Here is a 27,945-nt window from a genome sequence, read left to right on the forward strand (position 1 = left end):
TCCCTGCTGCAGCCCACAGGTATCCCAGCCGGCACGAGCACGGTGCAGCACGAGCTCACAGGCCCGCTTATGGAGAACTGGCTGCGCCAGCATCTGCGGGAGAAAGGCACCGCTTGGCAGGGTGATGTCTCCCTAGACGGGCTCACAGTGGCTAAAGTGACAGACCCTGAAAGGCACCAACACACGCAGTTGGGAGCAGGGGCAGCCAAAAACTTCCAGAGCTGCGGTATGACTGGGGAAAAACCGCAGTACCGGAGTTCTCTTCCAGCACGGCCACTCGCCGGCTGCTGAGGGCAGGTCCTTTAGCCGTTCCCAAGTCCCGGCGTGTTCTGCCAGGCAGGCCGCTGCGGGGCCCCCGGCCGGTTCCCACCACTGCCCTCCCCTGCCCGGCCGCGCTGCCCACCTCTGCGCGGGGACCCGTCGATGCTCTCGGCGCTGGACGAGTGCGCGTCGGCCGGGGCCCGCCGCAGGCTGCTGAAGTAGCCGCGCGGCCGCGAGGCGCCGCTCCGCGGGGAGGGACCGCCGCCGGTCGCGCCGTCCCTGCGCGCGAAGATACCACTGAAGAAGCGCAGCAGCCTGTGCTCCAACGCCGCGCCGGAGCCCGCGGCCGCCGCCCGCGCGCGCTCCAGCCGCTGCAGGTCGCTGTTGTCCAGCGTGCGGTTCTTGCTCTTGCTGCGCTCCCAGCGCTCCAGGTCCGAGAGCGCGTCGTTCTTGCTGAGCACCTCGCCCACGTCCAGGGTGTTGCGCTTCTCCGAGGCGGGCTGCCCGGAGGCCGCGGGCTCCAGGGCGGCCCCGGGGTCGGCCACGGCCTCGCCGCCCGGAGCCCAGGCCAGGCTCCCGGAGCTGCTGTGGCGTCCCAGGGCCCGGCCCCGCGGCGCCTCGGGCCCGCTCCAGTGCCTGAAGCTGAGGCTGCGCCGCAAGGGCGCGGCTCGAGCCCCCTCCACGTCGGGACTGCCGGGAGCGGGCGAGCCGGTCCCCTCCTCCACTGCCGGGGGGCTGCCGGCCAGGGCCGCGGGCTCCCGGCCGCGTGCGCACGGCCGGAGCCGCCCGAGCTCCAGCTGCCCAGTGCTGCGGGTGCGGAAGGTGCGGAAGTCCCAGGCGCGAGGCCGGCGGCCCTCGGGGTCCTCAGCGCACGCCACCTCCTCCGCCTCCTCCACTAGCCGCCCGGGCGCGTCCGGGGAGCGCGCGGGCCGGGGCCTCCGGGCCGGGCGCGGGTCGGGGCCGCCGGGGCCCGGCGCGCCTAGATGCTCCTTCCTGACCATGGTCACGGAGATGCGGTAGACGGTCTTCTTGGGGGGCGTCCCGCGCGGCATCGCGTCCGCGGGCGGAGACGCGGGTTCGCCGCTGTCGTCCAGCAGGTACATGTCTCCCGGGACCGCGGCCGCTGCGCCGCCCGCCGGGGCTCCGCCGCATCCAGCGCGCCGCGGGCCGGGCCGCACGGTCGGGGCGGTCGCCGCGCGCGGCGGCGGGGAGGGCGGGCGCGCCCGGACAGGGTCCACGCCCCCGGCTCGCCGCGAGGGCCGCGCTCAGGCTGCGGGAACGGCGCCCCTGGCGCCCGCCGGCCCGTGCGCCGCGCGGCCCGAGTGCGGGGGTCCGGGCCCGGGGCGCCGAGCCATGGGCCGGCGGGGCCGGGCGGGCGGACGGTCAGGCGTGGGGACTGTCTCGCCGGCAGGTGCGGTCGCGGCGCGCAAGACCCGTGGCGGGCGACGGCGCCCGCGGCTTCATTGTCTACGGCGCGGGGCCCGCTCTCATCCTCGGGCCTTTTCTGCACAGTTCGGCGGCTCCGCAGCCTCCGCCACTCCGTGGGTTCGGGACGCGCGGGCAGCTGCGCCGGCCGCGGGCGAGGGTCTGGCGGGCGGCGGTTTAAAATGGAAATGCGCGCCGGAGCGGGGCGGGGCGGGCAGGGCAGACGGGCAGGGACCGCGGGCCGCGCGCCCAGCCCGGCTGCCGAGTCCCGGGAGCGCGGCGGCGGCGGCGGCGGGCGCGCGGCTCGGCGGCCAGGCCTAAGCGCCGGGATGGATAGCCGCCACCGCGCGGACCGGAGCCTCCGGGGGATTGGCGGGGTGGCGGGGGGCAGGAGCGGGGGAGGGGGCTTGCGCCCGCCTGAACCGACACTCCGGGGCTTGGCTTGCAAAAGCAAACAGAACATGGAGCATCTCTCACCTGCGGAAGGTTTATAGGAAGAACCTCTCCTCATCAAGGAGCTTTGAAGGAGCGACTCAAAAGGTTTGTTTTCAAAAGCAAGGTATCTTAGGTACTTGTTGCCCTAACTACAGAGGAGCAAGTGCACCCCCAGGAAGGAGAGAACAAAGAAGGGCCCAGGAAGGCACCATCCGGCGATGGGGGTGCGGTTCACACCAGGGCCCTCCAAGTGAAGGACCGCGCAGTTTCACTCCTAGAATAATATTTTGGAGTATTTTTCCAACGGGTGGGGAAAAACTCCTGACAGGCAGGCATTTGCTGTCTTGGATAACAGGCCAGAGAATACAGTGGCTAAGAGCAGAAGAAAGAAGGCTGCCTGTCCCAGCCCTGCTTGTCCATTTCCTTCCTAGAGGGCTCAGTTTTTACACCCGTCAAGTGGGGATGGAAAAGAAATACAAAAACAAAAACCCAGTACCTAAACGCCGAGCGTTCTTGTGAGGACTGAATTAGCTGAGACTGTGTGCAGGCATTCCGTGTTAAGTGCTAAATATTTACCATTAGTAATTTTTTTTAATCAACAGGTTGTTTTTGTTTTTAAATATTTATTTATTTATTTTGGCTGCACTGGGTCTTAGTTGCAGCATGCAGGATCTTTAGTTGCAGCATGCAGGATCTTTTAGATGCGGCATGTGGGATCTAGTTCCCCAACCAGGGATGGAAGCTGGGCCCCCTGCATTGGGAGCGCTGCACCACCAGGGAAGTCCCTTTACCACTAATATTTAGTGTTGACTTTTCTCCCATCATTTTCCCACCAGCTACATCTTGGCACTGCAGATACTGGTTCTTCATATTATCTGATGCAGCACTATATTCACACGTACTTGATCAACACATTAGTTCTTCATGATGTCCTGAACATAGATCTCTCTGTTTAAAAGCTTCAGAAGGAAAATGTGGTAAAGACAACGTCCACTCATCAAACCGGATGTTTTTACAGCCTTCTCTAGGCCTGGAAATGCCAAAGACTGAGAGGCTGTTTCTAAGAAAAGTGCTCGAGGCCAGGCCAGGTGTGACGCTGGGATTAGACAGCTGTTCCCAAGTGCTGATTTCCCTTCTTTAATCTCTTAACAAGTAATTATGGGGCAACTATTGTGTTTGTGGCACTGAAAAGGATATGAAGATGAATCGTGAGGTCTCTTACAAAGGAGGTTATAACCTAGGAGATCTGGATTTGACCTCAGAGTGAAATGAAATATTTGGATTTGATGAAATAAACCAAAAGGTGGTTGAGTTTATTTTTAAAAAGAAACTTTGTGGCATACAGGATTTTTAGGGCAGTGAAAATACCCTGTATGATATCATAATGATGGATACGTGTCATTACACATTTGTCCAAACCTATAGAACGTGCAGCACTAAAAGTGAACCCTAATGCACACGATGGACTTCAGCTGAGGATGACGTGTCAGTGTAGGTTCATCAGTTGTAACAAATGTACCACTCTGGCGGGGTATGTTGATGGTCCAGGATGCTCTGCATGTACTGGGGGGTGGGGCGGGGGGGAGGATGTGGGAATTCTCTGTACCTTCTTTTCAATATTGCTATGAACCAAAAACTAAAAAATAAGGATTATTTTTTTTTTAAGTACTTTAAAACACACTTGACCACCCTCGGCTCTACCTGGACACAAAATTGCCACTGTCACAGGCTCACAAGCTCCATCCACCTGCTCTTGGCACTAAAGGATTCAGGACTGTGTCTCTCACATGTCCTCACTGCAAAGATGGGGACCCCAGGACAGATCAGTCTTACCTTTTGAGTTTCAATAAAAAGCCCCCTTTGATGAGACACACAGATCACCAACTTCTAGACCTAGAGCCAGGCAGGAATCATCATCTATCAGAATGAGGTTTCTAGAACCCACAGGTTAGGGGAGTGTAAAGGCTCAGAGAGGGTGTGTGCTTTCTCCAAGGCTACACAGCTCATGGCTGAGAGCTAAACCTGGGGTCACACTGCCTGTGCCCATTTCCATGCTTCAACGTCATTTCTTGTGTCAGCGTTCTGCTTTGTGGACATCAGAGAGAGAAACAAATGTGTGACTATTACTGCATTTACACTAATTGAACACAAATGATGTCTCAACATCTCAGCAAGTTTTCACTTATTCCTTTTTCCTTTTGTTCATTTATTCATCAAACATATATATTGAGCATCTACTGTGGCACTCCGCAGTGAGAAGGCAGAGTCTCTCTGTCCTCCGAGAAGTCACAAACCTGTGAAAGACGCTGCAGTTCTCAAGGCCAAGTGACGTAACACACAAAGACAGACAGGAGGATGAAAGGGTGGTACAGGGCAGGGCCCAGCATGGTCTGATGGACGAGCACCCAAAGAGACAGTAAAAGCCTCCAATTTTACAGCTGTCGAGACTTAAAGGTCCACCAGGGTCTATAAGCAGACAAACTGAAATTCAGCAATGCAGAGAGACCAGGATCTCTGTTAGGACCAGAATCCAAGGCCCTAACTTAGCCTGGCATCCATTCTCACTAGTATTTGAGACCATGGCAACTTCCAAACATTGAGACGAATTTTAATATGAAATCAGCTGCCCCATAAGATATAAAATACATCTTGTTATCGTGGGCATTCACAGAGCCCAAGGAGGGGAAACAGCATTTCTTTTTTTTTTTTTTTTGCAGTACGCGGGCCTCTTACTGTTGTGGCCTCTCCTGTTGCGGAGCACAGCACAGGTTCAGCGGCCATGGCTCACGGGCCCAGCCGCTCCGAGGCATGTGGGATCTTCCCGGACCAGGGCACGAACCCGTGTCCCCTGCATCGGCAGGCGGACTCTCACACTGCGCCACCAGGGAAGCCCAAAACAGCATTTCTTCAGAACTCAAATACTGAACTGTGAGGGTCCTTCCAGTCACTCCGCGGCTGTCTGGAATCCAGCCCGGGTTTTGCACTTTGCCGCCCGAAGATGCAGGCTGCAGAGTAGAAGATTCCATTCTATCCACCTTAGATAACTTGGAATCTTCGATGACACTGAACGAGGAGACCTCTTTCTGCTACAGCCGGTGGTGTTCACTATCTTCCAGCGCTTTCTGCCTCACAAGTAGCACCCATTTTCCATACCAATCGTAGCGGTTCCGTGTGAGGCCTGATCGTCTGCACTGAAAAACCTGGGAGAATGGCCTCTCCCTACTGCCCTGGATACATGGGCTCTTCCGATGCAAAGAAGACAGAGAGAGGCTCGGCCAGAACCTGCCCTTCCAAAATAGAAATCCTTTCTCACAGCCAGACCTGCCTTTGAAAAATAAAAAATAATCATACTATATGTGTTCAGGTGGGTAGGACTGCTTTATCTTCCTGTTGCTTTGGAAAGCAGCCCTGCTAGACCATTACCTCTTGAATTTTTCCATGCCATGGAGTATATCTGTATCACCATTTTGGCTTTAAAAAAAAAAAAAAGAACGGAAGACTGTAGTGGATCTCACTGCCACATCAAAACCGCGCAGCCGGCAGGCAAGCAGGCAAAGCCTTGGCACTGCAGAGGTGCCAACGTCAGAAAGGGAAGGACCACATGGGGGGTCCAGGAGAGGGGGCCGGCCCTACCTACGCCCCCACTCATCACCTCGGCAGCTGGCTTCCCTCCCCCAGCCCCAAGTTTATGAGATCCTTTGGCCACCCTCCCACAACTTCCCTGTCCCGGGCCATTTCTAGCTGCCCGTAAATTAAACATCCTGCGTGAAAATACTACTTTGCAAGCTTTCCTAGAGCTGATCAGCCTTGTTTAAAGGAAACCCCTGGTAGTCAGCAGAGCCATCTGTTCCACAAGCTGACTTTCCAAGCAGCAGAACGTGCCAGCCAGGCATCACATTTACAGTATCCTGGCAGAACCACTGAACTTGGTGTGACCTTAGAAGAAAGGGTTTTCTCAATCCACTGCCCGTCCGAAGGCATCCTCAGATCTGAGAATCAGGCAGTTTTGTCCCCATGGAAGCCAGACAGCTGGGTGCCCCTACAGGTGGGCCGGGGCAGAGGAGGGGCCGGAGACCCACGCACCCACCCTCAGCAGTAGCTCAGGTCCAGCTCAGGATCCTGCCAGCAAAGGTTTCTCTGGGGGGGCCCTCCTGCGGATTCCAGGTGACAGGTGATCGCTACCAGATGCCGGCGGTCGGCACCACACCTGTGCGGGGCAGCAGCGTGGGCGCTCACACTTGACTTGCAGACGATTTCATGTCGAAGGTGAGTCAGGAACAAACACCCTGACAGTCGGTGGACCTCTGACAGCGGGGGTTGACAAGTGTCACAAATAACCATCAACCAGAAGAAAGTGTTACATGTGGTAAGAAGAAGGTGGGGAAGAGGAAGGCAGAAGATTATTATTTCTACCTGAAACACTCAAAAAAAAAAAAAGGTTTCCGAAAGGGAAGCGGTATCTGGCCTTCATCCAGAGCAGGGTGTGTCCACCGCAGCGCTCTAGGCTTTCTGGGCATCGTAGGGTGTTCAGTTACCAGCATCGCTGGCCTCTGCCCACTAGATGCTAGGAGCACCACCCCCCCTCCCCGGTTCGGCAGATACCAGCAAGTGCCTCCTGAAGGCAAAATGCCTCGGGCGGGTCCAAAGGCACTGGCGAGACACACCCACGTGAAAAGGGGACTAGGGGTTCCCGTCTTCTCAGCTTTTCATTTTACCATTTTAATAATTCAGCCAGTCCTGCCTGCCTCTGGTTGTAGTAATGGAAAGTTCCAGACACTCTCTCTAAAAAAAAGAGAAGCAATGATTTCCTGTAGTCCTTCCCCAGATCCGAAGAACAGCACGAGTTACAGAGGAGGCCACGACTGGTCCTCACTCTGTGACAGACACGTCATCAGTTACAATTAGTTAAAATGAATAAGTATCATGGATGTGACTAAAACGCTGGAAAGGAAAAAACTGAAGTTCTGCCCTACCTTAATTATTTAAAATCCAAAGCAATGTTGTATTATTTTTAATCAGAAAATGTCCGAAGCAAGATGCTTGGAGGCTTGGACCCAGGACTGCCTTCCAGCACTGCCCAGGTGTGGACAGAGCACCTGAGGGCACGTGGGATCTCAGCTCCCGCCACGAGCCCCTGCAGGGACTTGTGCGCAGGCCTGACGGGCCACAGACCAAGGGCTGGAGGTACTTTGTCACACGGTCCGCTCCTGCCTTAGCTCAGGGTGATATCACTCCATCCTTTGCAAATGGGAACCGCTGTTTAAATTACAGAAAGCTAGAGCTGGAAGAGATTTTAATTTGACCCATTTCACAGATACAGCAGCGGACTCCACGGGAAGCCACCTGCCCGAGGCCAAAGGGGAAGAGCAGAGGAGAGGGCCGTCCACACAGCTGGAACAGGAGCCCCTAGGAAACCTCAGAGCCACTTCAGCAGCGCAGTGAGGAGCAGTCCTGATTTCAGAAGGATGCTCCCTGTCAGTTACAAATAGATTCTCACTCCCCAATACAGGAATGTGTCAGAAACATCTTCCTGGGCTTCCTTGCTAAGTGTCAGGCAAAAGTGACTTAAGATGCTGATAGAATGGAAGCCAAGCCTCCTCCCTGTCACTTTATGGAAACAAATGCCAACACCCCATGGAGTGACAACCAGAGCAGCTCCCACCTACGGTCACCCTTGCAATGCCAGATACTGCGCTGCAGCCGGGGCTCCCCGCAAGGATGCTCCCCTTTTCCGGCCTCCAGCTCTCTGTGGCAGTTCAGCTGATGAGTCAGAAGGATTTAATCAAGGGCAACACACAACTCTGCACCTGTCCCCTGAACAGCTGCAAAGAGGCTCTGGAATTTGTGTGGAGAAAACCCAAGGAACTCCTACAGATTACCTAATCCTCCCAGCCTTCGAGTGCATGAGGGGCCGAGGGGCTGGGCTGATCTGGTAACGTTTTCCTCTGCAGGATCCACCAGAAGGGATTCCCCTGACAATAAAATCTGCCCGATCGTCGACAATCAAAACCCAGGGAAGAGCCTTTCGGGCGGAACTGCCATCTTCCAGTAATTCGCCAAAATGAGCAACACAAAGGGAAAGAGGAGGGGCACCGGCTACATGTTCTCTAGGCCTTTCAGAAAACACGGAGTTGTTCCTTTGGCCACATACATGTGAATCTACAAGAAAGGTGATAATGTAGATATCACGGGAATGGGCACTGTTCAAAAAGGAATGCCCCACAAATGTTACCGCGGCAAAACTGGGAGAGTCTGCAATGTTACCCAGCATGCTGTTGGCATCACTGTAAACAAACAAGTTAAGGGCAAGATTCTTGCCAAGAGAATTCATGTGCATATCGAGCATATTAAGCACTCTAAGAGCCGAGACAGCTTCCTGAAACGGGTGAAGGAAAATGATGAGAAAGAGAAGGAAGCCAAAGAGAAAGGGACTTGGGAGCTCCAGCCTGCTCCACCCAGAGAAGCACACTTCATGAGAACCAACGGAAAGGAGCCCGAACACTTCATGAGAACCAACGGAAAGGAGCCCGAACACTTCATGAGAACCAATGGAAAGGAGCCCGAACACTTCATGAGAACCAACGGAAAGGAGCCCGAACACTTCATGAGAACCAACGGAAAGGAGCCTGAACTGTTGGAGCCCATTCCCTATGAATTCATGGCATGATGGGTGTAAAGAAAATAAAAGACCCGGACTGTAAAAAAACAAAAAACAAAAAACAAAAAAACACAGGGAAGAGTCTGATACGGACCCTCCTAACAGCCTGTGGAGTAAAAACAAAATACCAGGAGCTGTCGAAGAGCAGCCACCCAAGCGTGTGTGACGACAGCAGGACGTTTTCCAGGCTGGTCTTTAGATCCACGACCCCCAAAATGCGTAAAATCCAGAACTTCTGTGGAACTAACAATCGAGTACACAAATAATGCCGTGGGAATTATTATCTGCACTGTTAACAGAGCTCACCGTCAGGAAGAGCCTGTTTGAACACGAGTTATCACTACTGCATCCTGTGTGGGATCTGACTGCAGAGATATCTGGAAATCTTTCATCTGTGCGCCGGGGACTTGAAGGTTTGATATATTTTTCTCTAAGGGCTGAAAACAGCATGTGAAGATGCCTGTTCGAAGCCCAAATCCCCCCTCTGCCCCAAATCCGCAGCGGGAGACAGGTGACCAGCCTCCTGCCTTCGTTAGCCAATGTGTCACCAGCTCCGTGGTCCCCAGGCTCGGAGGATAAACGCTCCACGGCGGCTGATGGCAGCAGCCAGCCCCTTGGTAGTTACAGTTTGCATTAGAGCTCTGGGGACAGAAGACAAGTGGGTCGCCGGGATGAGTTCTGACGCAGTAAGATGGAATAGAACATCTGCGTCTTCTCCTCATCTGCTTGCCACACACTGGTCGTCATCAGCCAGTGCACAAGGAGCAGGGGCGAGGGGTGAGGGGTTCCTGGAGCAGGAAGGTGGGAAGACAGGGGGGCGCAGGGGGAAGGCAAGGCTGGGTCTCTAGCCCAGACAACTAGGGCAGCTCTGAGCTTCTTCACCTAGTTACGGTGGTGTCCCACGCTTGCCTCCTTTCAAAAATCACCACCAACCCCAGGCATGAAAAAGGATGGACCGAGGGGGGAATCATAAATAAAGCGGCCACGGCCAAACAACCCACAGGACTCACAGTCTTTACTGACTCTCCCCTCCAGCGTCATCGCTGTTCCCCCAGGAGCGCTGCTAACACTTCTGTGATCTACCTGGCAATGAACCAGCACAAGACTTTCCAAATTTGGAAAAGGAGGTGCGTGACGCCTAACCTGCCAGCTCTGGGCACCACTGTGGGCGGATCTAGGGCAGCCTGAAAAGCCTCTGAACTACAAAGTCATATAACCACCTAAGACATGACTAGTTGGCTCCGCAACAGGTGATGGCGGAGCTGGGGTTCAGGTGCCATCCCTGGGTCCCTCTTCTCCTGTCACTCTGTCACAGCCACTCCACCCCAAGGCGGGGCGGCCGGGAGAACCAGGGCACACACACCTGCCTCCTCAGCCCCAGTGGCCTTGTCCTTCACTGGCTTCCAGAGGCTCCTCCCACGGCCACACCCAGAGCTAGCGCTGTCCTACCATCCTCGTCTCCAACAGCTGTTCCTCTGCCCACAGCCCTCCATGCCGGCCAGCCTCTCCTTCCAGAACTGCGCCAAAGCGGTTATTTTAATGGAGCCTCTCCTTCCCGATCCTTCAGATCCTTCTGTATCCGGCAAAGGCCGAGACCTCTCATTGTCTACACCAGCCACGACCCTCCCAGCCCCTGGTGCCTCGGAGAACCCTGCTCCTGCGCTCCCCACAAAGGTGCATCCATCCAAACTCCACCCCACTGGACCGACGCTGCTCACAAGGTGTCCACGGCCTGGCAGCACGTGGCGCCCACCCGACCCTCTGCATCTCCAGGAGGCTCTCGTGCAAGCTCAAGCGTGGAGGCACCGGGCCCACTGCAGATGCTCGCACAGCACGAAGGGCTAGATGCCAGCATCCTGCAGCCCTGGGCTCCCACCCACCCTCCCCATTCCAACTTTCCGGGCCGACCGCCTTCCCTGAGAACGCCAGGGTACCAGGCCCTCTTACGAAGACTTCGGGCCAGCGTTCAGGGCGGCCTCACTCTTGACCCTCACAACCACACCCACGTCTCCCACTCAGAGTTGGCAAACGGACCCTGTACCATCCATCACAATCGTGTCCTCTCCTTCGGCCAGGCCAGCCCATGAAAATGCTCAATTATCTCCCATTTAATAAGAAACAGGAACAAGAGCCTCTCCTCCATCTGCGTGCCCTTGGCCTCTGCCAACGTCCTCCCAACTCTCCTTCCTCCCTCCATTTCCCCATCCTCTTCATCCTCCCCCGGATTCCCAGAGCAGGCGGGCCTGGCTGCCCCACGCCCCGGCTTAGCCCGCTCTCGGGCAACCATCCTTTCTGCTGTGATCAGACTTTTAGAGCACAGTTCCGCTCAGACCCCCAGAGACTCATGTCACCTGCAGAGGAAAATGCCCACTCCTGCACTGGTGCCCCAGGCCCCAGACAGCCCCCACTCGCCCCTGCAGTATACAGCCACCGGGGTGCCAGACTCCAAGGCCAGAATGATGCAAACCCCGTGTGACTTCAGGAAAGTGACGTAGAGTCTCTGCACCCAGTCTCACTTATGCAGTAAGATGATATAATCACAGGGCAGATGTGACGACCAAATGTGATGATGTCTGTGAAGCACCGGCCCCAGTGCCTAGAGCAAGCGTGTGTCGTCTGCACCCCCAGAGTCTTCCCTGTAACCCATCAAACTGCTTCCTAGTCCAGACTCACCCCCCCCACCCAGTCTCACCACTGCCTCCTGCTGGGGCTGCAGGGTCAGCTACCTCCTCTCATCACTGGGGCCCGGGCTCAGGTGTCTGGGTGTGGCTTCCCCGCCACACACACCTGTGCACACCCCTTCTGGGTATCGATCACCCTGCTCTGACCTGACATTCGCCATTTACGTAACCACCTCCCCCAGAAGATCAGGGTTCTTGACACGGGGCCACCAACTTCACTGCTAAACCCCAGCCCTTACCAGCGTTCTGCTTAAGAAACGCTGCCTGATGGTTCACCTGATCAGCCCAGGTGGCTGATCCAAGCTGAGTCCCGGAGGGGAGCAGCAGTGCCTTGGTCGGTCGTGTTACAGATAACGGCAGACGTCAGCTGAGTTGCTGGCCCCACCCCACTCTGGGATGCCCCAGTTTATACAGCTACACCGCAGGGCCACCCAACCCCCTCAGAGTTTATCTACAAAGTCTCCAGCGGTTAGGGAAAGACACGGCGAACAGGGTGAGTCATTTCTTCCCCTGGCCACAGACCGCCTCAGCTGCAGCTGATCTTGGGTGGCTGCCCCCCCCCACCCCGAGCAAAGGTGCCCCTCCCTTGGTGGAAAACAGGCAAACGTGATGGGGGGGTGAGTTCCCAGAGCCTGACTGCCTGCGGGGAGTGCCCCCCCCCAGCAGAAGCTGCATTTTAGGGAGGGGAGTGCTGGCCAGAGGGCAGACAGTCTGGAGCCTGGAGAAGGCCTTCCTTGGAGGGATCCCCTGGTAGGGCGCCTCCTTCCCCGCCCACCCCTGGGGCCTGGGCCACACCTACTATGCAAAAGGAGGCAGGAGGGGAATCGCCCAGGGGTCCCCAGCCAGCGCGGGATGGGGGTGGTCAGCAGGGATTCCGCATACAGGGGCTCCCCGCCCAGCACTGGGCGTTTCCTGAGATAGAAGGAAATGCAGGCTACTGAGCCAGGTGCTTAGAACACCCTCGAAGAAATACAACGCCTGAAGTAACTTAGAACTCTTTAAAGGGAGGCCACTAATGGGACCTCCCCCGGAGTTAATGCAAGGATCCAAAGGCTCTGGGCACCGGGCACTTCAGAAGTTCTCAAAATAATGGTTTTCGGACTTCCCTGGTGGCGCAGTGGTTGAGAGTCCGCCTGCCGATGCAGGGGACACGGGTTCGTGCCCCGGTCCGGGAAGATCCCACATGCCGCGGAGCGGCTGGGCCCCTGAGCCGTGGCCGCTGAGCCTGCGTGTCCGGAGCCTGTGCTCCGCAACGGGAGAGGCCGCGGCAGTGAGAGGCCCGCGTACCGCAAAAAGAAAAAAATAATAATGGTTTTCCTCACTTTTCAGATGGCACATTGAGGGAAGCCGCCGGGAGCTGTGGAGGACCCACAGGGATGGCCACTCTGCAAATACCACATTGCTGCACCCAAGCCGTCCGAGAATCTCCAGAGAAGCGACAGCTGTCACTGGACATCCCTGGGTGCAAAGAACGGTGACCTAGGCAGCAGAATGTTCATGCAAAAGACCTTTTTCCCAGGAAGACTGCTCTATGGAATTACAAGTTCACACTCAAGGAAATTCAATACTTGAGACGGCCATCCACAAAAACCACCGGCACACACCACTCCCCTGGAACTTGCCAGCGTTCACAGGCTGTCATCAAGCGAAGGGATGAACCGGGGCCTGCAGCCTGCTCACGCCACCTCCCCCAGGCTGTCGTGCAGGGGCCTGGCCCACTTCCTGCGGCCAGGCCAGGGGCGGGTCTCACTCGTGGCCAAGAATGAAGGGCCGCAGTGTGGCCATTCTTTGTAAGCCACACATGCAACGCGCTTTCAGTTTACCCACTCCCTTCCAGACAAGATGTAAAAAGGTATTTTACATCGATCGAAGATTCCCAGTTCCAAAGCCTACTGTGTGCGGCTCCGTCCTCCCAGAGGCTTAACCTTTGAGGCTTCGAAGACACCAGGCCACCAGCAGGGCAGGCAGGCCCACCCCCAAGCCAGCCCTTCTAGCACTTCCACCCAGACCCCCAAGGGGCCCGCTCCCCACCCGCCTGCAGCCCAGGCCTCCCCTCAGGGGGCCCGCAGGCTCAGCCAGAGCAGCCCTGGGCTCCTCTTGCCGAAGTGGCCATGGCCAAGGCCAAGGCTGGAGGAGGGCAGGCCACGGCCAGGCTCAGCCAGAGGCCCTTCACAGACGCTTTGACACAGTTCATCCATTTTATTCCCCCAATGCCCCGATGAAGTGGGCACTGCTATTATCCCTAATTTTACAGACTTGGAAAGTAACTCACAGAGGGGTTGAAAAGGTGCCCTGGATCTCATTCCCGGTGTGCCCTGCCCCGACACCCTCCCCAAAGCACCGACTGCACCCAAGGGGTGAGGCCAAGCCCACAGAGGAAGGCTGGACTGGAAGTCAGGGTGGGGAGACAGGGTGAGAGTGCTTTGTGGAACAGAGTCAGGGAACTTCATTTTGCTGTTGCAGGTGGTGCTGGGTAAAGAGGTAACAGACTGCGGAAGCAGGTAGGCAGAGGAAGTGACACACACACACACACACACACACACGCACACACGCCCCTCACCCGGCTCCATGCGATGGGAAACTGAGAGTTCAAGGCAGCCTGGGGTAAAACAGGTTCCCATTTCACTTGAACCTCTAGGGACAAGGTACCAGTCCAGGGGTCAAGATTAACCCCAAATCCCTCCCTCAGGGCTGAGCAAAGCCCTAGGCTCCCTCCCCTTCCCCGTACAGGCTTTGAGAGGGCTTCCGCCTCCAGCCAGATTCCAGGGCAACCCTCCCAGGAAAACCTAATGGCCCCAAATCACCAACCCACTGCCCAGTCCACCTGCTGAGCCCGCCCCCTCCAGGAGAGCCCCCTCCGGCCCCCCCGAAACCTGCCCCCTGCCCCCCACCCTGTGTGCCCCCAGGGCCCTGTCACCCCTGGTCCCAGCCCCTGACCTCAACCCTGGAAGGCAGCAAGCAAGTCTGTCAATTGCAGTCCTCCCTTCCCTAAAGAGGAAGTACTCACTTACGAAGCCATAAATTCTTAGCATCAGACATACTCCGCATACAATTAGATCAGGACCACGGCATGGGCATCAGGAAAACTGCCCATCCCCCAGGGGATCCAGACCTTTCGCGGTTTCGTCAACTCAGCTCCTCCAAGCGCTATATTAGCAGCGTCATTTCTAAAGCAAAATCTCGTCATTTCTAGTAACAGAAGAGATTTATTTTGCTAACAGAAAACGGTGTGCACAGAGAAGCAGAGATGATTTCCAAAAGGACTGAAAAGGGTAAAGGAAAATGTCCATAAATGATTAATTGGCTACCAAGGTTTTAATGACCTTGCTGACCAAGACCAACAGTTTGACGTTCATAATGGCGTTTGAAACATCACTGCACTTGTCTTGCTCGGGCTGCTGTCACAAAGTATCACAGACTCAGGGGTTTAAACCACAGAAATCGTGTTTTCTCGCAGCTCTGGAGGTTAAAAGTTTGAAGTCAAGGTGTCGGCAGGGGTGAGTTCCCCCTCCATGGCTTGTAGGTGGTGTTTTCTCCCTGTGTCTCCACATCAGCTTCCCTCTGTGCCTGTGTCCTAATCTCCTCTTGTAATATAGGACACCAGTCTTATTAGATTAGGGTCCATCTTAGTGCCCTTATTTTAACTTAATAACCTCTTTAAAGGCCCTGTCTCCAAATACAGTCATAGTTTGAGGTACTGGGGGTTAGGGCTTCACAGCTCATGGCATCTTCCAGATGGCATCATGGTTTAACCAATAACAACAAAACTTCTTAAAGGAAGGGGTGCATTCAATATCTAATAGTCCCATTTGGATTTACAAAAGGCATTTTTTGCAGTAAAAACTCAAAGCAAGCCCGACATCAACAAGGTGCTGCCATGCTCAGCTCAGCTCCCGAGCTCCCCAGGCCCCAACGGGAGTAACAGTCACTAGTTGGTGAAACTCAGGACAGAGAGAAACTCAGCTTTTTCTGGGGGAAGCCGAGTCTCACCCCCGCCAGGCTCACTGCCATCCTCTCGGGGAAACCTGGAAAATTCACAGCACATGTGTGGGCTGGGATCAGTCTTGACTCTCATTTCTACCTTGTCATGGACGTTACTGGATTCCTTGAAAACCAGGCGTGTCTTGCTCAAATATTAAACCAAAACCCATGTGTATGGTCAGCAGTTTCAACTAAAGACCCCTGGCACACAGCGGAATGCAATGCTTCTCCGTTTCCTTTGTAGCTCTTATGTTCAGACTGCGTTGTTCGCTAGGCATAAAGCAAGATTTTAGGCTTAAAATCTTTCTTCTTTCTTTTTTTAAAGTAGCCCTAAGAACAAGTGCGTGAGGACTGTCCGGCCAAAGAGGTGTGTCACGTTCAAACCCGAGCCTCCGCAGTGGTAGTAAGGCGCCAGGATAAATGAAAGCAATATTCTCTCCCGCCTGGTGTCCCCATCAGCCAGCAGCAGACATGACCGACCCCCCAGGCCAGTGGGAATGGGCTGTGGTCTGGCGGTAAAGGACGAGTCCTGTGTCCTCACGGGGAAGGGGACATGCAGTGGACGGCCTTCCCAGACAAGACGCTTTCTTCCCTTGTCTGACTGAGCCTGTGCAGCCCCGCTAGTTACTTACTGGAAGGTTCAAAGCCCCAACCGCCTTGCCTTCCTCTGCACTGCCCCCTCTGATCCAACAGAGGTTCGCCCACAGCACGCAGGACAGAGTCTCACTGGGGGGATAAAAAGGAGGCTGGAAATCTCCACTGAACAGATTTAAACATGAATAAATCATACTTTCTGGAAAATAAAATATATATGGTTAAGTTAGATTACTTCCCACAAAGTAAGGGATTCTGCTCCAAGGCGACCCACAGAGCAACAGGGGAGCCACCTGCTTCTCTCCAAGGTAACTGCTCCACTCAGGGTGCGGCTCACACACAGCCTGGCTTGAGAAACACCTTGTTATTAGTTGGTCAGATAAAAGCACTCAGCAGGGTCTGCTCTCTCCATCCGCTTTCACTCTGGAGGTCGAGGGCAGGGAGTGTAACACTGGTGAAATAAAGGGATGACGATCAAGAGGAAAGTGAGGTGAGCCTGGGAGGCTTCTGGACGCCTAATTAATTCCATGTCCTCAATTCCAGCATGAATTAATTTTCCAAGCATATGTATGTCTGCCTTTAAATCTATGCTGACCTTGGGTGGAATGCACAAAGGTTTCTGTTATCACGCAACTCAGGAAACAAACAAACAAACAAAAACAACCTGCGGATCCCTCTGGGTACAGTAATTAATATTCCTTATTCATGAAAGAGCTTTGTTTGAAAATATATGATTCAATCAGAAAGTCATTTTCTTTCCAAGTTTGCTGGGTCTCCTATATGAATGCAAATCATAGTGACAAAGACACAACATAAAGACCGAAAACTGCACTGCTTACTCCTTATAATGTTTAAATTTGGTCCAGATAGAGCCATGAGAAGCAACTCAGAGAATCTGATAGAATACGTTGGATATTCTTATTCTCATTTTCTTGAGACGATCTGCCTTCATGAAAATAAAGCAGAGGCCCATGATGGAGCCTCTTCGGATGAAATTATCGTCAAGCGCTGTCACGTGGGACGAGAAGAGACAGTCTAAAAAGTCCTGCGGGTTAGGACTGGAGCACGTCAATTTTAGGACTGGCCAAAGGGGACCACTGACCACCAATATATAGTTCCTGTCACTTGAAATGTGTCACTGTCCTGGGATCACTTCATCTCCACTAAACCCATACGCGGACGTCTGTGGATGACCTTGGACTGGGTGAACCACGCTTTACTCTGGTCTCTACCTTCGGACAGTGATGCCGTGCCCATTAGATTTTCTCTGGTCATCATTCAATCAGCAGTATCCGTGATGCAGAATATTGTGCCCTTTTTCAATCTGTCATATATCAAAATATTCAATTGGAAAGTCTGTTTCCTTCATCTTGCTATTGTTGTTACATAGTTAAGCAGTCCCAGCTGTCCAGGAAATACCACCGCAATGAACACATTATTGGGCAAAGAAGAATGAATGGAGGTTGCTGACAACCATTCCCCCGGCTACAAAGAGGCCAGGAAAAAAAGCGCCCGCGTTACATGAAATACACAGTTATGAATAAAATCCCTCCGCTGCCTTTTATCACCTCCTCGCAGGCCAGACTGAAATAAGCAGCTGGAGGACACTGATTATAATCTCCTCGCAGTACCGGTAAGATGTTTCTTCTGGTTCTTTATCTGTATTTTCTAAACTTGACATGTATCGCTTTTCATAAGAAAGGCTATTTTTAATGTTTAAACTTGGGCTGAGGCTGTGCTGGCTTTCAATAATTTTGTTTATGCGCTCAGCGAAACAATGACTTTAAAACCCATCTTTACATCTCTCTCCTCAAGCCGACCACCTTTAAATCCTGAATGTTTCCCCTTTACTACTTAATCCATCCGATAATAAACAAAGTTGGGACAAATCAGGCAGAAGAGAGCAGTGAACCTACGCCACTATTCTGTACGTAGCAAAGCAGGAGGGCCCCCCCCCCACCGCACAATGGCTGGGTACCATTTCCTCCCTTCAAGAGGAGGAAACAGGCTTTGGGAGGTCAAGGACTTGCCCCAGGCCAGACAGCTAAGGAGGGATGACAGTTAAGGGATTCCTGGCGAGGTCAGCTGACTACAAAGCCAGGCCCTTTTCCTTCCCGGTGCTGTGCTGCCTTCCCACCCTTGCTGATCACTGGAAGCACAGGTATTGCTATCTTTCACACTTTTGTTTATCTCCAGCGCTGAGCCCTCTTCCCCAAGGTTTCAGCAATGTCTGTGCAATAAAGTTTTGAAATCTCCTGGGTTCACATGCACAGCCCTCCTCCAGCTGTCCCCTTAAGGTGTAATCAATGTCGTCACCCCCACAGACATGTGACCAGGGAATTTGCTTAGGGCAGTTCCTCAAGGGTGAGTGAACCAACAGGGAGAGGGTAGGAGAAGAGTCTCAAGACGTAGGAACCCAGCAGGTGGGTGGGCAGAACCTCAGTGGGTGGTGGACAGAGGCTGGAGCGCGACCAGGTGGCCTCAGTGGGGTCCCCTGATAAACCTGGAAGCCAGGCCCAGCCACCCGGGGTCCGGTCGCCTGCTCCAGAGGGACACACTTGCGGCATCCCTCCCTACGCCTTCGGAAAGGCTGTCAGCTGGTCTCCTGCCCAGTCCATGTGTGTCTTCAAATGAACGCAGGCCGACCCTTCTGGTATGATCCACGGTTGGCGTCATCCTGTATTTCTCCCTCAGTTAAATGACCATTACAAAACTGAGCTCAAACACCAGAAAGGTACCCCAAACCCTAAGCATTTCCTACTAGAAGACACTTTGTGTTATGTAAGGCTAATTTGCATCAAGAGAAGACATTTTCATCGACGGTACCTGCCTTACCCCTGCCGTCACTGTAGGCTACCTTATATCCTTTTTGGAACACGACAGGGTAGAAATACATATTACTCCATCAACTGTTGTGAAAATCTCTTTAATTTCTTTAGCTTAGATTCCTAGAAGCGTAATTCCTGGGTCAAAGTGTGCAAACCATTTATCCATTCACATTTCCAAACTGCTTTCTAGAAAGGGTAAATTATTTCGACTGCCCCGTCATTATTTGGGGGCCTCAGTGTTGCCCTCTCCCTACCCACCCGACAGACAGGCTTCTTTGGGCCACCGTCCAGCCCATCCCCACAACACGGCCACAGGAATGGATACCTCTGTGCCACTGTCACCGCTGGTTTTAATCTTCACTTGTTTGCTCAAACAATGGCATCTCAGCTTAACTGGGTTTCGTTCATTTACCTACGGGAATCTTCATGTTCATTAGTACGAGCTCTTTAAACATCAGGAACAGCCACTTGTCTGTAACATTCAGCGCAAGTATGTTTTCCGTAACGTGTCAAAATGGAGATCAGAGGACATCAAAAAAGATTTTCAAGAATACTGCTATGCAGACATCAGAGCATAGTTTTCTCGATGGTACCAGATCTCCCTCCCGGTTGGCACTGCCCACAGAGCGGCAGTCCATCTTGTCTCTATATTGGCTGCTCTTAATTAAGGCTGCCAACAGTCACAGAGGCTGGGGTTCTTCTGAGGAGCATGCTAGCTCTTCCCACAAAACGTTCCTTGATAAGTCTTTCTAGACTTTTAGCCGCAGTTGAAAGCTAAACTCACAGGTCTGTAATTTGCAGAAACCACATTTTTGTTTTCTACTCTGAAAATGGGTACTTTTTTCACGTTGAATTTTCTGTGCCCTATTTGCCAGGTGTTCTTCAGAACAGCAGGGTGGGAGGGGGAGGGTAATCTCATTTACAAGAATCCCCCGGACCTCAGAAGTTATGCAAGCCGTAGCACAAGTGTCCAGTTTTATGTCCTTTCTTCTCTGCTGTGTCCCCAGTGCCTAGAACTGCCATGGAGAACAACTAACAATAACGGATGGAGGGAGTGGGGGAGGGGAGTGAAAGAATAAACCCACCCAGCCCCCAGAGCAGCAAGGAGCTCCCTCACACTCTCTTCACTCCTCCTAGGTCTGATCAATGCTTACTTTCATCTTTTCCATCCAAAGCTCACTCTCCAATCAAAAACACATTTTTCTGGGCTTCCCTGGTGGCGCAGTGGTCGAGAGTCCGCCTGCCGATGCAGGGGACACGGGCTCATGCCCCGGTCCGGGAAGATCCCACGTGCCGCGGAGCAGCTGGGCCCGTGAGCCATGGCCGCTGAGCCTGCGCGTCCGGAGCCTGTGCTCCGCAACGGGAGAGGCCGCAGCAGTGAGAGGCCCGCGTACCGCAAAAACAAAACAAAACAAAACAAAACAAAAAACAAACACATTTTTCTGACTGTCCACCAACATGGTCATGGAGTTTGATTTACTGAATTCTGTTGCCTCGGCAACTCCACATATTAACTCGAGCTAGAAATTAAAAAGCCACTACTTTGATGTAAAAGGCACTCCAGCGTAAATGATAAGAGAAGCCAGCTCCTGATCTAAATGAAGAGCTGAAGTGCTTCTCACTGATTTCATCTCCATCAACCTCATGACACCCAGGCACGGCCCAGACCCTTAAGATAGTGACACCTGATACACTGCATACGCCATCGCGCCCTTTAAAATCCAATGCTCCCTGCTTGGCGTGTGGTCCCCGGACCAGCAGCATCGACAGAGAATGTGGCACGAGTGTTAGAAATGCAGACTCTCAGGCCTCACCCCAGACCTTCTAAATCAGAATCTCTGGGGGTGGGGCCCGGGAATCTGTCTCAAGAAGGCTGCTTCTTAAGCATCTCTATTCAAATGTGCAAAGCGCTGCTCCAGGACACAGAGGGCTGATGTCCTTTCGGACATTTCTGATGTAACAGCCCATTTTAGATAAACACTTTAGCAAATGTCTTAAAACGACTGATTTAGTAAAACACCAGATGTTCTATTTCCCCACCCTTTCTTATTTCCCCTGAATTCTGAAAGAATGGTACGGCATTGAAGGATCATTAAAGTCACACATTTTTAAAAGACATATAACAAGTGTGAAAGGCTTTTAAAGCATGACAAAGTCAATGATGGAATAATGGAAAAATTAAAAATCTCCTGGAAGTAGAGGCAGAACTGCACCCAAAATGTCTCTAGGACTTATTCTGTAATAGGAAAATAAACGTCTCCTGTAGCCTCACTCCCTATTTTAGAGGAAACTGCCCTTCCCCTCCGCCCCACAAAGTCCTCTGGGTCCTGGAGCTCTCTGCCCAGTGACCACACCCACCTCCCTCCTGGGGCCCGCCTCCTCCAGGGAGCCCCCTGCCCATCCCTAAACAGCAACACAACTAAATTCCGGTACATGTCAACGGTTTTTAAATAAGCTTTCTGGAAATGTCTAACCACCCTCCTTTGGGACCCTCACGAAGTCACACCATTCTGAGTCCTCCAAGATGCAATCAGAGGAGCCACTGTACTGACAGCATCAGCAGGGTGACCACAGTTGGACCAACGATAATCCTGATGAAAGTTAATGTGCAGGTGCTCAAAGCACCACGGACACCTGGGCTTGCGCATTTTAGATCTGATCACTGCCCCCATCAACTTCTGGAGGTGGACACCATTATCCCTCTCCTTTTTCTAAATAAAGGGCTAGAGACTTGGAGGGGAATCACTCAGTCACACAGCAAGCAGTGTGCAGGAAGGGAAGGCGCAGAAATCTGAACCCAGTTCAGCCTGATTCCAAAACGCTTGGTCCTGATTTAAGAGATGGAGAAACAGTAGGAGGGGCGGAGGGTGTTCTGCAGGGAGCTGCCAGGACCAACCCATCCTTCCCCACTATGGCTCTAGCGTGGGGTGCGGGAGGGGTGCCCTGCTTCTCACATCCTGGGAACTGAGCCCCACAGCTGCGGTTCTGCGGTGGCCTCTGCTCCTGTCTTCGTATGGCTTTAACTTTATGGCAACAGCAACTACAAGATGGCATCACCCTGAAGAGGAGGAACCGTTTTTCAGGCTGTGGCTGGATTCACCACGGACATGGAAACCCTCTCTCCAGGGAGATAACCACTCAGGCGAAGTATCCTTGCTGCTGGCCTCCTGGAACCTCCGACTTCAGGCACTTTAACTGAGACAAGTTTGACATTGTCGCCTGCAGACTCCTCAAGGGTTCTCATTACACAGTTCTCCATATGAAGTGGGATGGAGCTGGCCCGTCCGTGGCCCATCAGAGGCCCAGATGCAGGGCCACTGCGTCGTCACAATTTCATGACCCACCCTTAACCTAAGGGCTGAAGGTCAAAAAAGAAACCAAAGCTCACTGCCCTGGGGGGCACAGGAAGCAGAGAGGCAGGAGGCTGGGGGCAACCAAGCAGTTGGGGGAAGACAGAAAGAAGAGATGGGAGTGGCACCGTGCCCACCGGATGGACACACCCACGGCCAAAGCTTCTCAACACTGGCCCACAATCGTGCAGGGCTTTCTAAGAACAGAGGAGGGTGAGGGTCAAGAGAAGAAGGCACTTGTGCTAATCTCAGTCACCCCAGTACTCTCGACCTTCGTGTATGGTTGTGTTTGGGGGTGGGGAGGCTGCATTAACTAAAAGATTTAATTTTTCTGAATGGCAACCATGTGCTCTAATCCAGACTGATGGGGAAGCGGTGGCTGTGTGGTCCATGATGCAGACAAGGAGGGGGAACCACCAGGTCCCACCTGGGCCCCCATGAACTGGTCAGCCATGAGCCTGGACCATAAAGTGATGATGAGACTAAAACTTTCACGGAAGTTCATTCCAGACCTCAAATTCTACCATTTTTTAAAAAACTTTATTGAAGTAGAGTTGATTTACAGTGTTGTGTTAATTTCTGCTGTACAGTAAAGTGATTCAGTTATACATATATACACATTCCTTGTTAAGATTCTTTTCCATTATGGTTTATCACAGGATATTGAATATAGTTCCCTGTGCTATACAGTAGGTCCTTGTTTTTATCTATTCTATATATAATAGTTTGCATCTGCTAATCCCAAACTCCCAATCTTTCCCTCGCCCAAACTCTACCATGTTAACGTCAGAATTCCTCTCGTGGGCCACTACAAGTGATTCCTCAACTGAAAACCTCGATAAAGTTCACAGGCCTCTGTCTGATCTGAAATATTCAGGTTACTCAGGTGCCCTCAGGTAAACATTTGTCTCCCTCCTGCTCAGCAAATCACTGAAATACGATTCGGGCAGACCCGTGATCAGTTGTCAAGATGATAAACTCATCTGCATGCAGTTGTGACCAAACATTTAACTAGCATCTTAAAAAGCAAACAGAAAGCCACCCTCTGTGTCTCTGGGCACTCTTCACTGTCAGGACACAGGCCCCCGAGTCGACTTTCCAGAACGAGGATGACCTTGCTCCCCTGACCTCCTTCACGCTGGCTACATCTATCTTCGTGAGCAACTCCAGCCCACCTTTTCTTTTATGTACAGTTAATTATTTTTCTGCTTTAATGCTACCTTCTTGTCCTAGGGCAGCACACAGCTGTAAGATCAGGAGCCCCCTATCTGGACGGTGTTGCCCCCTTTACACTTAAATGTGTTCTACGAAAGCCATTCTTAAAAGAGAGCAAAGCTGATGCACTACCAGAACTATTTCTGTGTATAAGTCAGGACATCAAGCGCTGGGCTCTCTCCAACCAGAGCTCACGGCGTACCAGGGGACAGGACTCCAGCCAGCGGGCCTCACGGCCACAGTCCACTGTGCTGTATTTCGGTCACGTCTCAAATCCCAGAGCCTGTTTAGCCAACTTCTCAGAGATTGTCTCCTGGTCTGAGTGCCTGACTCCGCTTTGCCTCGTGCTTATTCGATGTGGACATTTGAATGATTCCCTCCACATGGAGAGGCTATCGTTGACCTCCCGCCCAGGGGATTAAGAGTCTGCAAGTGAACTGTTTATCCCAGGGCAGAGAATGAGGACAAGCTACTCTCAGATAAACGGGGCCTCAGACTTCCCTGGTGGCGCAGTGGTTAAGAATCCGCCTGCCAGTGCAGGGGACACAGGTTAGATCCCTGGTCCGGGAAGATCCCACATGCCACGGAGCAACTAAGCCCATGCGCTACAAATACTGAGCCTGCACTCTAGAGCCCGCGAGCCACAACTACTGAGCCTGCGTGCCACAACTACTGAAGCCCGTGTGCCTAGAGCCTGCGAGCCACAACTACTGAGCCCGTGTGCCATAACTACTGAAGCCCATGTGCCTAGAGCCCGTGCTCCGCAACAAGAGAAGCCACCACAGTGAGGAGCCCGCGCACCACAACGACGAGTAGCCCCCGCTCGCCGCAACTAGAGAAAGCCCGCACGCAGCAATGAAGACCCAACGCAGCCAAAATTAAAAAAGGGGGGCCTCCCCTGGGGTCGACTCCCTGGAAACGCCTGTGTGAGCACCAGCGAGTACAAGAGAGAAACATCAACAAGAACGCTCCCAGGAAGTCCCCAGGGACGGGGACGGACACACACACACACACACACACACACACACACACACACACACACACGGTGAACACGCCATGTGACAGCAACGGGCTCTGCTCCCCTCCGGCTCCCCATCCAGATTATCTAATGGGGAAGAAATCTGACTGCTCTTCCAGACTTTCTTCTCCCAGCCTCCCATCCCGCTTCCAAGGAGGCCATCCAGGGCTTCTCGACCACCTGCAGCGGAAACAACGCAGAGAATCCCAAGACGTCTGCAAGGCTGACTTTGCATGGTCAGAAAGCCGCCCGTTTCCAGAATGGGAAGGCTGCCCTGAAATCTGGCACCCCGCTTTGTGGCTCGGGGAGCCCCCGTCCCGCTGGTCCCAGGCCTCCTCCACCACGGGGGCACCAGACAAGGGGCTCTGTCACCTGCTTCCTTTGATTAGATCATCTGTTTCTCTCCGAGAAAGATCCCAGGATGTGGAAGACCCAAATGCACGTGCTGGCTCAGATACTGGGGACCCCATAGAGACAGCATGACTGGGGGGGCGGGGGACAAGCCGTTCTTGACAAAGTCTATTTCTGAGTTATGTTTCAACAGTGAACTTGTCAATTGCTGGCTTCCTATCCAAAGAAAAGGAAAGAGAATTGTGCTCAGACCAATACGCAAGATAATCTGATCTCCAGGGCCCCGCAGATGGATAAGGTAAATTGCTAAGGGCTCCCCAGCGGAGATGCTGTGGGTCTTACTGGGCAACACTGAACAAGGAGACATCCATCTGTGTCACACAGAGAGGGTTTCCAGTTCCTTCCATTCCCTCGTTCACTACGATCACTCCCCCCCGACAAACACAATTAAAAGAAACGTTAAAGGTCATGAAAGGGGAAAGCCCTTCCAAGAAAGCACGTATTCACCGGCCTCCCCTTCCCCAGCAGGGCGGCAGCAGGAGAAGATGGTTGTTGCTACGGTCCAGTCCAACTCTGTGTCTTTCCCAATCCTCCTGAGGCAATCTGCTGCGAAAACTGATCCCAAGTCACTTTTTCTCCATCTAAAAGCGAGAATGAGTCTGCACTTCCTCGTGAACAGAGCCTTCTGCTGCCACGTGACTTCCTGAGCCCAAAGGAGCCTGTGGCCAGAGGCCCTTCACCTCCCAGCATACCGCCTTTGCGGGTGGGTCTGTCTTTGGACAGCTGGGCCCTGTGGACGTCTCTACTGACAGCTGTTAGGACACAGGGAGGGAGCGGGGAGAGGGCCTGCGGGGACCGTCCCTGCAGAGAACTGCAGAAGGCCCCTTGCCACCTCTGACCCAGGCCATCACTGCCTGCGGCCATAGCCCGGAGGGCCCAGGAAGGTTGCGGGGTGGGGGAGTGTGCGAAGACTCCAGCCTCACGTTTCTTTGGAAATGCTCCCCGTTAAACGCCCCAGACCTCAGTGACGAAAGAAATGCACACTTGAGCATCAATCCCATCGTACATGCAACGAGCCAGTGGGACTTAGGAGAGGAACCCCTGGTAGGAGGAAGGCTGAGCTGAGCGGGGGAGGGGCACACAAACTGAGGATGGGGACACTTTGGGACGACCCCTGGGAATTATCGGAAAACCACAGGCCCATGTGTCACCTGAGCCCCAGGAAGCCACGCGGGGACTTCAGGCTGAGCAGAGACTCAGGGTGCAAGGAGATGACGGAAGAAATGGCTGATCAATAGAGAACAACCTAATGGTCACCGAAAAGGGATCAACACAAACAGATACACAGACAGACAGAGGAAGGCATGTTTGAGAGAACCCTGTGCCACTGTCGAAAGGGTAAGGGTCAAGGCCGAGCAGTGCTGTAGAAGAGCCGGTGACCATTTCTCCGCAGCGTCACCCTAAGGTCATCTCTGCACACAGAAGACCAAGGCTGGAGGAGGACGTGGGAAAACGAACGCAGGGCATCTGTCGGGTTGGTGAACCCAGACTGGGGCAATCGTTCTTTAATGATCATCTCCTACCCCGCAATAACACCACATAGCAGTAACATCGCTCGCGTGTCCTTTCCACTTAGAGGACAATGTCACTGAAAGTCGGGGGACAGAAGCAACACTCCGGACGGAGACGGAGTAGCAGGTTTTGAGCAGGACCAGCCGGCAGCCACGTGGGCAAGAAAGGAACCCACGGCGCCCAGAGGAACAGGGTGCGACCGGCTCTGCGGCTCCAGCTCCTTGACGTTTACCAAAGTGCTGCTTGAATCGCAGCCCTGGAATGCACGGGCAGGCCTTCGACGTGCACACAACACAAAAGGCATTTCTTTTCTAATTACAAGTTTCCCTAAAACACAACCAAGACCTATTTAAAAAAAAAAAAGAATTCCAAATTCTGGGGACATTCACATATTTCTGTAGAGTTGTATTTGCCTGAACTGTATCTGTAAGATTAAAGAGTTTTTTTTAAAGTTCAAAACTCCCATTACACATTGTTTCTGGGATGGTGTAGGCCTGCACGTGTGTAACTGGCTGGTGAGCAAGGACACAGTTTGCGTGATTGATGGGAAACACCCTCCAGTCATAACCTGATTTTTTCTGGGGGGATCCATTGTCAGCTCAGGCGTCAGGCTGGTCATTACAAAAAGGCCGAGGTGGAGACATCGTTCTGGGGCAAGAAAACACTCAGAAGTACAGCCTATTCCTAACCCACCTCAATCCAGCTCAACAGATCAGGACTCTTCTCTCCCATCTTTTCCAGTCCACCAAACATCTGACAGCTCTCCTTCAAGGGGAAAGAACAAACGTGCCTCCCTGCCCTGTCAGGCAGGCTTCCCAAGGTGCCAGTTCAAAGGGTTTGGCCGCCACTGTTCTTTAGAATTTGCCCCCAAGACATTCTTAAAAGATGACAGGGGAGTAAAAATGGTGGCAGGTAAGAGAACATACAAATGAGTTAAAGATGCTGGCCTGTCCCACTCATGGCTTCTGCTGCATGCATTCCCAATCAGACAGTTTAATTACAGACCTTAGCTGTTTATGGACCAGAAGTGTCAGGAAACAACCGAGGAAATGCAGCTCTGCGCTGGTCTCTCATTAAGCTGAGTCTGTCTGTCTACCAGCGGGGGAAATAGTTCTTTGGGGTTTTAGGATTTCTTTGCTTCTGAGTCCTGAGATGGGAGCATGTGATTTGGGAGGTGATGCACAGTTCATTCCTTTTCTGGAAGATAATGCTTCTGCCCTGTGTCAGGCTGGCCTCTCTTGACCCTTGATCTCTTGAGGGGAGGGACAGCACCTTCCCTCCTGGCCTGGGGCCAAAATGGCCACTAGGGAGCTTTTTTTTTTTGCAGCACGCGGGCCTCTCACTGCTGTGGCCTCTCCCGTTGCGGAGCACAGGCTCCGGACGCGCAGGCTCAGCGGCCATGGCTCACGGGCCCAGCCGCTCCGCGGCATGTGGGATCTTCCCGGACCAGGGCACGAACCCGTGTCCCCTGCATCGGCAGGCGGACCCTCAACCACTGCGCCCCCAGGTAAGCCCACTAGGGATCATTCTTAACCGCACGGTAAACCAGCCAGAATCTTGGGAGATGGGCCAGCTT

At 53.4% G+C, this 27,945-nt stretch overlaps 1 protein-coding gene across 8 annotated transcripts in view; it reads right to left on the reverse strand.

The window, feature by feature from the left end:
- AGAP1 (ArfGAP with GTPase domain, ankyrin repeat and PH domain 1) overlaps nucleotides 1-27,945 on the reverse strand; it is a 552,897-nt gene that overhangs the window by 398,858 nt on the left and 126,094 nt on the right. For 5 of the 8 annotated variants that reach the window (XM_027117537.1, XM_027117511.1, XM_027117520.1 and 2 more), the window contains exon 1: nucleotides 404-1,379. The exons of the other annotated variants lie outside the window; for them this stretch is intronic. In XM_027117537.1, the coding sequence (XP_026973338.1) occupies nucleotides 404-1,364 (961 nt within the window). In that variant the 5' untranslated portion in view covers nucleotides 1,365-1,379. Of the gene's footprint in view, nucleotides 1-403; nucleotides 1,380-27,945 lie in introns of those variants that run through there. 8 annotated transcript variants of the gene reach the window in all.

This window comes from Aethalodelphis obliquidens, unplaced genomic scaffold, assembly GCF_003676395.1.
Source record: "Aethalodelphis obliquidens isolate GAN/ISIS:26980383/991018 unplaced genomic scaffold, ASM367639v1 scaffold2, whole genome shotgun sequence".
NCBI lineage: Eukaryota > Metazoa > Chordata > Mammalia > Artiodactyla > Delphinidae > Aethalodelphis > Aethalodelphis obliquidens.